The sequence below is a fragment of the Aspergillus fischeri genome, genomic scaffold (genome assembly GCF_000149645.3).
Source record: "Aspergillus fischeri NRRL 181 1099437636247 genomic scaffold, whole genome shotgun sequence".
NCBI lineage: Eukaryota > Fungi > Ascomycota > Eurotiomycetes > Eurotiales > Aspergillaceae > Aspergillus > Aspergillus fischeri.
The window spans coordinates 1,568,935-1,579,864 of NW_001509772.1; the positions used below are offsets into that span (position 1 = coordinate 1,568,935).

General features: G+C 44.7%; 3 protein-coding genes across 3 annotated transcripts, besides 5 other annotated features; 2 read left to right on the forward strand and 1 right to left on the reverse strand.

The window, feature by feature from the left end:
• Positions 1-247: 247 nt before the first annotated feature.
• Positions 248-1,369, reverse strand: NFIA_037620 (ribonuclease III; the record flags this gene model as incomplete). The annotated part of the gene is made up of 1 exon (XM_001266084.1): positions 248-1,369. One exon carries the CDS (start codon positions 1,367-1,369, stop codon positions 248-250), a length of 1,122 nt encoding a protein of 373 aa, XP_001266085.1.
• A 219-nt stretch (positions 1,370-1,588) lies between these two features.
• Positions 1,589-2,099, forward strand: NFIA_037630 (mitochondrial 37S ribosomal mS33 domain-containing protein; the record flags this gene model as incomplete). Its single annotated transcript, XM_001266085.1, has 2 exons — positions 1,589-1,825; positions 1,926-2,099. 2 exons carry the CDS (start codon positions 1,589-1,591, stop codon positions 2,097-2,099), a joined length of 411 nt encoding a protein of 136 aa, XP_001266086.1.
• Positions 2,100-3,140: 1,041 nt separating this feature from the next.
• NFIA_037640 (U2 snRNP complex subunit CUS1) lies at positions 3,141-4,861 on the forward strand (the record flags this gene model as incomplete). Its single annotated transcript, XM_001266086.1, has 2 exons — positions 3,141-3,197; positions 3,254-4,861. The coding sequence occupies 2 exons, from the start codon at positions 3,141-3,143 to the stop codon at positions 4,859-4,861; spliced, it is 1,665 nt and encodes a 554-aa protein (XP_001266087.1).
• An 844-nt stretch (positions 4,862-5,705) lies between these two features.
• Positions 5,706-7,226: a mobile genetic element.
• A 353-nt stretch (positions 7,227-7,579) lies between these two features.
• Positions 7,580-9,112: a mobile genetic element.
• Positions 9,072-9,109: a microsatellite.
• Positions 9,113-9,405: 293 nt separating the features above from the next.
• Positions 9,406-10,356: a mobile genetic element.
• A 2-nt stretch (positions 10,357-10,358) lies between these two features.
• Positions 10,359-10,883: a mobile genetic element.
• The last annotated feature ends 47 nt before the right edge of the window (positions 10,884-10,930 follow it).

The window sequence follows — 10,930 nt, forward strand, 5'->3', positions numbered from 1 at the left end:
TTATATAGAGATAATAAAAAAATGACGCGTTGAAGAATGTTGATTTAGGAGAGCAGCAGGGGCAATAAAAAATTCACGGTTCGGTCGTATTCACGGCTCGGCCGTGGGTTACGTTAATAATAAAGCAACCATCTCCCCCATCATATGAATATCATGCCCTACCAATGTGTGCATATAAAATTGCGGATTAATCTGATGAGATATAGCCTAGTTGATAATACTTTAAAGTGATATTTATATTTACAGCTTATATTTTTGTTAATTCATGAGTTTTCTTTATCTGAGAGATACTATTTATAAGAGGCTCATTCAACAGGGCTTGCCGTGCTGCTGCATCCCCTGCAACTGCTTTACTAGGTCCATGACCAGAGCCTAAATGCTTATTTTGCCAGCCCCAGCCAGTAAGGTAAACACCCACATAGAAAGTCTGCATCCCACCTCTTGACTGTACAGGTGAACGCTCATCAACATATTTGAGCTTAACTCCTTTACCCATAATTCTCTTTGCAAGGGTCTCCTTTGCATCCAAAGCAGTCCGCGGTATCACAGTATCTGTGAGCCTTGGGAGCCATAGCTGTGTCAACCATCGTTCAGCAACATGATAACCATCAGTCGGACGAGACAAAATGATCGCAGCCACATAAGACTCGAAGATGTCACCCTTAGTCTTGGTCCATCGCCTGGGCTGGTTGAGCAAGTCCTGTGGTACCGACGCTCTGCCGTCGAGCCCGTATAATGTCGCAAATTCCGACAAAGTCTCATTCTTGACCAGTAGCTCCCTTATTTGCGAAATCTGACCAGAAGAAATATCCTCAAACCTGCTCCAAATGAACCTCGTAGCGATCAGCTCTATATAAGCATCTCCGAGTATCTCAAGGCGATCGTAAGTCGACTTCGAATCCTTGCTCAAGCCAGGATGTGTAAAGACCGCCAATTCCAGTGAACTGTCCAGAATAGGAGGTAATTCAGGTAGGCTGAAGGAATTCCCATTTTCTTGCGTACGGGCGAATTCGACTGAGTTATTGTCTGGATGGCTGATGGGCGACAGAGCAGTCTTTGCACGGCGGAAAGCCTTGTCCAACTCGATAATAGCATTCGTAACATCGTGCCCAGCATGATCCCTTAGAAGATCAACAGAGTCGACAAGCTCTTGAGTCAAAGCTTTTAGAAGGCATAGGCGAGAAGGCTGATCCTGCGTCAATGAGCGTTCGCCATCAGAAGGCGCCTCTTGAGCATCTCTCCCAATGCGACAGGCCAATGAAGATTGATCAGCTTCCTGTAACGGGGCCTTCGAGGCAGCACGAGTCTTGGTCTTTCTGCCGTCGTCGTCCACAGGTGGATCAAAAACAGATTTCCTTTTCAAAACCATTAGGAATACCGAGATTTGGGATGTTAACTTGTGGTGTTCTGTTATCACTTGGTAGGCTCCTACTATCACACATCAGTCACATGACCCATGTCGCAAACCGCCGTCTTTCACTCTTCGTGCACTGGAACTTCCGAACCAGAAACTGAGCTCCTCAGCAAAAATGGCAGCTTCATGTAGCCGGATACTTGAGTTGGCCAAGGTATGCTGTCGAATTAACCCATGGCCTTATTATTGCGTTACCCTGCTGATGATCTCAAGACTCAATGTCGTATATTCTCACTCAATTTTAATCCCCAGAGGTTGCGACTGGGCAATAAAGTTCTACGACAGCGACTGCGAGGACCTGCACTTGCAGCGTGGTATCCCAGAAAGACTGTTTCATTCCGTGACTTGCAAGATGCCTACCGTCCACTCGGCTTGACCGTCTTCGACGAGTATGAGGACGATCGGGAAGAGGCCATTCAAATGTAGGTCACAACACACACTCAGGATAAAACCTTGATCGCTGACTACGCCTAGTGCAAAACTGAGGGGAAAGGGAAGGCCGAAGAAAAAGCGAACTGCAGCTGGTATGACACTTATACTTGTTCAAAGACTCCTGCTGACCAGTATACAGAATCACGATCGGCGAAGAAGAAGAAATAGGCAGGACCATACTGGAGTCACCATGTCCTATGTGGTCGGCATACAGCAGACACAGCTCAGTTTGCGATCCGTTGACACACCTTAAGCAAAGCAAGATACTGCCGTTCAGACTTGTGTATATTTCACCTTCATTGTTACCTCAAATCCCTTCCAAGATATTCGAGACATCTTCCCGCTCGAATATGACTCATCTCACATAGCTTGCCTGATCAGTGTTGCCTCCCCGAGTCAGCGGCTCGTGAGCCATATGTTCTGAAGAAGGCGTTCGAGATTGGACTAATGGCGTACATGATCCACTTCACATTCAACAGCGCCTTTTCCCTTCGGTCCACATGCTGGTTGTACCGTATACTCATTGTATTGTATATTTCGGAAATCTATATTCAAAACTGGGCATGATCAATTCCTCATTTTGCACATAGGCTATATTCTGATGCGGTTGTTCGAACATGTAATGGCTCGAGATATGGCCAAGGCTCTTTATCCAGTGTCGAAGTATCACGGCCCGGGTAGGACTCAAACTGGGCGAAGCGGGTTAGACATATAGATAAATGGAAGAACTCCGCGTAAGGACAGGGTCTGTTGCAGATCCAGCTGAGAACCCGGAAGGAAGGTGAAAGAACATTGGTTACAGAAATGGTGGCCCGATTGATTTGACTGCTTAAAGTATAAAGTGAACATCACTACGATGTGTTGACGCAGTTTCTTGTCATGTATTCACAAGCTTAACAGCGCATTTGCGTCAATATATAACCACTAAATGAAAGTTACCATAAGTACAAGTTTGAACAAATAATCAACCTGCTCCTGGCACTTAGGAGAGTGTATATCTGTAGGGTTCAGCTGGAGTCGAAGCACTACTAGTACTGCAACTTGCAAGTTTGCGACGCTGGGTATCATCGGACCTTGTCTCTTTCAGCCTAGCAGCCTGCGTTAGTCAGAGCGGGAGCGGATAGATAGGATGGCAAACTGAACTCTTGGCACCCTTGAATTTAACCACCATCAAGGGCTCTTGCACAACTTACAAGCCGGTTCGGTGATTACGTTTGTATTCAACACACTTCAAAGTCATACTGACGCTGTTCTTATTTTTCATACGTCTCTCCTGCCCTGGTTGAACCGGATCATGAAACAGAGCAAGAATCAGCTGAGAAGGGCCAGGAAAAAGGCCTTAAAGACGAAGGTAAGTCGAAAGTCACCATCGATACGATGCAGCGAAATGAGATCTGACATAAATAGGCGGTTGAGAAATATACTGATGCTTCCGATCAAGGACCCGAAACGCGGAGCCCGCGTTTAGTTGGCCATCCCGATGCTCCCAATAGCTCTCCTTGGGAGGTGGACCCAGACGCCGGCGATTCGCTATGGCAGATGTACAAGGATATTGCCAGAAAGTTTGACGAGAATGAGGACGAAGTAAGACCATTGGTACAGCCTGAGAAACCGGAGGTCTATTTTGATGAAGACGATGAAATTCCGGATGAAGATGACAAGGGACCGAAATTATCAAAAAAAAAGAGAAAAGAATTGACGAAGCTTTCTGTCGCAGAACTCAAGGCAATGGTTCGAAAACCGGAAATCGTCGAGTGGACAGACACCTCAGCCCCTGACCCAAAGCTTCTCGTCCATATCAAGGCTCACAGAAATGTTGTCCCTGTGCCTGTTCACTGGTCTTTGAAAAGAGAGTATCTGTCTTCAAAGCGAGGGGTTGAAAAACCGCCTTTTGCCCTGCCTAGATTCATACAGGAGACGGGTATCTCGGAAATGCGAGATGCTGCTTTGGAGAAACAAGAACAAGCAACCCTGAAACAAAAGCAACGCGAAAGGGTCCAACCCAAAATGGGGAGACTGGATATAGATTATCAGAAACTTTATGAGGCTTTTTTCCGCTTCCAGACGAAACCGGAATTGACTCGTTACGGTGAGGTTTACTATGAGGGCAAAGAATATGAGACCAACCTTAGACACTTACGCCCTGGTGAGCTCAGCGCTGAGCTGAAGGAAGCTCTCAATATGCCGCCCGGTGCACCTCCGCCCTGGTTGATAAACCAACAACGATATGGACCACCGCCGTCGTATCCGGCTCTGAAAATTCCAGGTCTCAATGCTCCTCCACCTCCAGGTGCCATGTGGGGCTATCATCCTGGCGGGTATGGCAAACCGCCTGTGGATGAACATAACCGGCCACTTTACGGTGGCGACATATTTGGTGTGCTACAACCACAGCAAACTGTTCAACAAGGAGAGCCTGTTGAAAGAGATCTATGGGGCGAGTTGCAAGAATCTGAACCTTCGGAAGATGAGAGCGAGGAGAACGAGGATGAACCTGAGGACGATGTGGATACTGAAACAGGCTTGCAGACTCCCAGCGGATTAGAGACACCTGGCGGTATAGTCTCAAGCGTTCCATCTGAATATATTGGAGCGGAGAACGTTGCAGGCGAGTTTGACGTGCGCAAGACTTATCGAGGTACCCAGACGGAGGAACATGTGGGACGTCGAAGTGCTTTTCAGGTCATCCCAGAGAAACAAGCCCATGTACAGGGTTTCTTTGGGGCCGACAGAGTGTACGATCTCAAGGCGCCTCCGGAGGGCTTGCCGGTGCTCGGTGCTGAGGACCCAAATCGAAAACGGAAGAAGCCTGGTGATGTCGACGTGTCCGTTGATCCAGACGCATTGCAAGTGAGCGATGGGATGAGTAAAGAAAACCTACGAAGTCTTTACGAGTCACATAAGCACCAAGAGACCAATCCCAACTGGGATTTCCAAGAAGACTTGAGTGATATGATCGCTTATGAGAGTCGGAAGAGATTGAAAAAGGAAGAGGATCGACGAACGAAGCATTGAGGTCCAGTTATGAACAACAACATAGGTACCTGTACCATCGCGTCCCTCTTTTGGCGCATTAGCTAAACAAGTTCCAATGTCATAATCGTAATGAGCCATTTGCTGCTCATATAGCCGCCCATTCTTCCTCTTTGTCCATCCAAGACTTCCCAAGGCTTCCAAGTGTCTGGTCTGACAATGGAATCACAGTCACTAAATTTGGGCAGGACAGCCTCCAAAGGGGTTTGCTTATAGAATATAGTTTAAGCTGGTTACCTATTGTGCTAGAATTGCAGGTTTTTGTATTATGAATGACAAGTTGGTTACGCCGAATCAACTTTAGGTTCGCTCCGCTCACTCCCAGCGCAGGGATCGAAATGCTACTATAGTAACCTCTTGCCGCTGACTCCCATATAGCCTTATACTGATTCAAGGTAATAACAAATGGGGTGAAGTAACTGGCAATGGCTACGGCTACGGGGAGATTGTATATAGGCGAGGGTCATGAGGGCGGTAGACAGCCCTATAATAGCAGCGCTATACTCCGTAGCAAAATTTATACTCCTTAGTATATATATACAAATAAGGGCAGCTCTAAACAGGAGATCCTAGATAGATGTCTCTTAGAAAGATAGCAGAGAAACAGAGAATTAAGGCCTGAAGGAAGAGGCATAGAGGCTAAACTAAAAAGAGTGAATTTTTTTATCGACTAGTTAGTTAACTAACGTAATCGGTAAGCGAGTGGCCATTGTAACCGAGCGGCCACCCCAACGCGTTTTGACTGTGATTCTATTGTTATGAAGTAATTCAACACATTACCATGCCATGAAAAGCTCATATAAATTCAAAAGATTTAATTGAGCAAGAGGGAAGAATTGTACTTGCAATATCTGCTCTGAAGAAGAATGAAATTTGTAATATCTCAGAAGCAGCACGTGTTTATAATATACCCTGTACAACCCTTTGATGATGCCTAGATGGACATATCTTTCGAGCTGAGGCACGCGCAAATGGGTATAAGATGACCCAAAATGAAGAGGAATCACTTATCAAATGGATCTTATCTATGGATCAACGTGGATCTGCTCCCCGACCCTCCCATATATGAGAAATGGCCAATATACTTCTTTTAAAGTGTGGTTCAACCACTGCCCAGACAGTTGGTGAGAAATGGGTATATAACTTCATTAATTGGCGTGATGAGATCAAAACCTGATTCTCTAGGCGCTATAATCACCAGCGTGCTAAATGTGAAGACCTAAAGATTATTTAAGAATGGTTTAATTGTGTCCAGATCACTATCATGCAGCATGGGATTGTACTTGAAGATATCTATAACTTTGATGAAACTGGCTTTGTAATGGGCTTAGTAGCTACTGCTAAGGTAGTTACTAGAGCTGAGATGCTTGGTCGGCTATTCCTTGTCCAGCCAGGGAACCGCGAATGGGTTATATCTATAGAGTGTATCAACTCTACTGGATGGGTGCTTCCACCATGCATTATCTTTAAAGGAAAGATCTATATTGAAGGCTGGTGTCAAGATACAGCCTTACCAGCTGACTGGAGGATTGAAGTCAGTCAAAATGGATGGACAACAGATCAAATTGGACTATGATGGCTTCAAAAAGTCTTTATTCCAGCAACTACTAGCCGTACGACTGGTAGATATCGATTGTTGATCCTTGATGGCCATGGGAGTCATTTAACACCTCAGTTTGATCTAGTTTACAGTGAAAATAATATTATACTAATCTGCATGCCTGTATATTCATCACATCTCCTATAGCCTCTGGATGTTGGTTGTTTTTCTCCTCTAAAGCGTGCGTACGGCCGCTTAGTGGAGGATAAGATGCGGCTTGGTTTCAACTATATTGACAAATTTAACTTCCTTGAAGCCTATCCACAGGCGCGTACAGCAATCTTTTCTATAGATAATATTAAAAGTGGCTTCTCAGCAACTGGATTAATACCATTCAATCTAAATCGGGTGCTCAGTTAGCTTAATATCCAGCTTAAAACCCCTACACCACCTGGGAGTTAATCAACCAATTCCATCCCTAAAACACCGCACAACCTGAAGCAGTTAAAAAAGCAGGAAACTATACTTAAGAAGCTACTTAGGGAGCATACATGCAGCCCTTCTACCCCTACTAAGGCCGCATTAGACCAGCTTATAAAGGGGTGTGAAATGGTAATGAATAGTGCTATTCTTCTTGCAAAAGAAAACCAAGATCTATGGGCTGCGCATGAAAAGGAGCTTTAAAAGAAGAAGTGGTCTAGGCGACAAATAGAAACTACAGTGGGATTTTCTATCCAGGAAGGCCAGAAGTTTATTTAAAGCAGGAATCAGGCTGCTGAAGCTATACCAACTGTCTCTACAGAGCAGGTAGCAGATGCAGAGCAGCGTCCTAAGCAGGCGCCCCCACGCTGCAGTGACTGTCATATTATAGGACACAGGCGATTGCAATGTCCTAGTCGTATTAGGAATTAGTTTTGCAAATAATATTTGTTTTTAGAAGTTGAAAATAGCCTCTGCTTTTTGACTGCGGCCAAAGTTGTATCATTTGTATGGTAGGGTGGCCGCTCGGTTACAATGGCCACTTGCTTACCAATTACGTTAGTCAACGTAACCCACGGCCGAGCCGCGAATACGACCGAACCGCGAATTTTTTATTGCCCCCGCTGCTCTCCCAAATCAACATTCTTCAACGCGTCATTTTTTTATTATCTCCATACAAAATGCCTTTATCTAAGGAAGCCCGTCTACAAATGGCAATTACTGCTTGGAAAGAGAAGAAAGTTAAATCAAAATTGAAAGCTGCCCAGATATATGGTGTACCTGAAACTACCCTTCGCGAACGGCTTGCTGGCATCAAACCACGATCAGAAACACGTGCTAACGGCCATAAATTAACTACTATTGAAGAAGAATCCCTTGTTAAGATACTGCTAGATGCAGATAAACGAGGCTTTTCAATTCGCCCAGAGTTCCTGCATGGAATGGCGCAGATTCTACTTCATAAGCGCACGCAGGACCCTACTGCAGTCCTTGGTATTAACTAGTCTTATTCCTTCACTAGAAGACGCCCTGAACTACGTACAAGATATAATCGGAGGATTACATACCAGCGTGCAAAGCAGGAGGATCCTAAGGTCATAAAACAGTGGTTTGAGACTGTCCATGAAGTTATCCAGGAGCATGGCATACATAAAGATGATATCTGGAACTTTGATGAGACTGGCTTTACAATGGGGCTCAGTACTACTTCAAAGGTTATTACATCAGTGGAACGCAGTGAGAGACCTCGCAGAGTTATCCAGGGAAACCGCGAATGGGTTACAATCATTGAATGTGTGGGCTCAAAAGGGATCTCTATCCCACCAGCAGTTATCCTAAAAGGGAAGGAACACCCAGCTGCTTAGTATCAAGAACTTAATCTTCCTCCAGACTGGAGGCTTACCAATAGCACCAATGGCTGGACAACAGATGAGATTAGCCTTAAGTGGCTGAAGCACATATTCGACCCCTTTTCAAGACAATATTCAACTGGTGCAAAAAGGCTACTTATTCTGGATGGCCATTCAAGCCATCTATCTGCTGAATTTGATGATTTTTGCAAAGGGAATGCAATTATCTGTCTCTGTATGCCTGCGCATACATCTCATCTTCTCCAACCCCTAGATGTTGGGGTTTTTGGGCCTCTTAAGCGCGCATATGGGAAACTAGTTGAGGAGATGATGATGGCTGGAAACAACCATATTGATAAAGAGGATTTCTTATATCTATACCCTCCTGCACGTGAAGCAGTCTTTACTCAACAGAATATATGCAATGGCTTCACAGGAGCTGGTCTTAATCCACTTGATATAGACCAGGTCCTTGCTAAGATTACCTTTCAACTCCGTACGCCAACACCACCTCTTATTGATATTGAAGGGTCAATATCTTCTGCTTTTCAGACACCCCAAAATGCTCGCCAGCTTGATAAAAAGGTCCGCAGTCTACAGAAAAGTCTTCAGAAGAAAAGGACACTTTCTAGCAGTCCAATATCACATATTCAGCATCTTGAAAAGGCTGCGCAGATGGCAATAAATGCAAACCTTCTTCTACAACAAGAAATCAAGGTTCTACGGGCTGAGAATGAGCAGAAAATGAAGAAGAAGGCAAGGAAGCGTATTAATCTAGGGAATAACCTCTTTATATCTGTGCAGGAAGGTCGTGACCGTATTCAGCAGGTTGATGAGCAGGTTGATGAGCAGGTTGATGAGCCTATACCTATATCTCGTCAGCGCGCTCCGCCAACCTGTAGTGGATGTTGGACTATTGGACATACTAGAAGAAGTTGCCCTAATAAATAGCCATATATTCAGCTAGTAGATAGTCTAATTAATGACGTTGGTGGTTGAAAAGCTTCAAAGATAGGATGATTTGCGGCAAAAATTCGCGGTTCGGTCGTATTCGCGGCTCGGCCGTGGATTACGTTAACTAGTTTTTTCGCCGCAACCACCAAAACATTCAATTCAACCATTTCTAACGCGCCATTTCTTTACATTTTATATATAAAATGCCTCTATCTAAGGAAGCCCGTATGCAAATGGCAATTACTGCATGGAAAGAGAAGAAAGTTAATTCAAAATTAAAGGCTGCCCAGATATATGGTGTCTCTGAATCCTCCCTTCGCAAGCGGCTAGCTGGAGTCAAACCACGAACAGAAACACGTGCAAATGGCCATAAATTAACAGCCAACGAAGAGGAAACACTTGTTAAGCGACTGCTAGATGCAGATAAGCGAGGCTTCTCAATTCGGCCAGAATTCCTGCGTGGAATGGCACAGATTTTACTCCGTGAACGTACACAAGATTCAACGGTAGTTCTTGGAGTAAACTGGGCCTATTCCTTTACTAAACGTCGCCCTGAACTACGTACAAGGTATAATCGAAGGATTACATACCAGAGGGCGAAACAGGAGGATCCCAAGGTTATCAGACAGTGGTTTGAGACTGTACGCAAAGCTATTCAGGAACACGGCATACATGAAGATGATATCTGGAACTTTGATGAAACTGGCTTTGCAATGGGGCTCTGCACAACATCTAAGGTTATTACTGCAGTGGAACGCAGTGAGAGACCTTGTACAGTTATCCAAGGAAACCGCGAATGGGTCACGATCATTGAATGTGTCAGTTCAAGAGGGATTTCTATACCACCAGTGGTTATCTTGAAGAAAAAAGAACACCAGGCTGCTTGGTATCAAGAACCTATGCTTCTTCAGGATAGGAATAGGGACTGGAAGATTGCAAAGAGTGAGAACGGCTGGACGACAGATATAATTGGTCTTCACTGGTTAAAGGATGTGTTTGAACCATATTCTAAACACTATTCAACTGGTGCAAAGCGGTTGCTTATCCTCGATGGCCATTCTAGCCATTTAACTCCAGAATTTGATACCTTCTGTGAGGAGAATGCAATCATCTGTCTCTGCATGCCACCTCATACTTCTCATCTTCTACAACCACGGATGTTGGCGTTTTCGGGCCGCTTAAGCGTGCCTATGGGAAACTAGTTGAAGGAATGATGATGGCTGGAAATAATCATATCGATAAGGAGGATTTCCTGCACCTATATCCTCCAGCGCGAGACAAGGTGTTTAACCAAGCAAATATATGCAATGGCTTTGCAGGAGCTGGTCTAAAGCCATTAAATGAAGATCAGGTCCTTGGAAAGATTACCTTTCAACTTCGTACGCCAACACCACCACTTATTAGAGGCTCTATCTCCTCTGCTTTTCAAACTCCTCAGAATCCTCGCCAGCTTGATCACAAGGTCCGCACTATACAGAGAAGCATACAAAAAAGGAAGCTATCTAGCAGTCTAATAGCTCATATTCGGCATCTCGAAAAGGCCGCGCAGATGGCAATGAATACGAATCTTCTTCTTCAAGAAGAAATCAAGCTTCTACGAGCTGAAAATGAGCGGAAAATAAAGAAGAAGGCAAGAAGGCATGCTCCAATAGGGAAAGATGTCCTTTTATCTATACAAGAAGGTCAAAATCGTGTTCATTAGCTTGATACACAGGTTAATATCCAGGT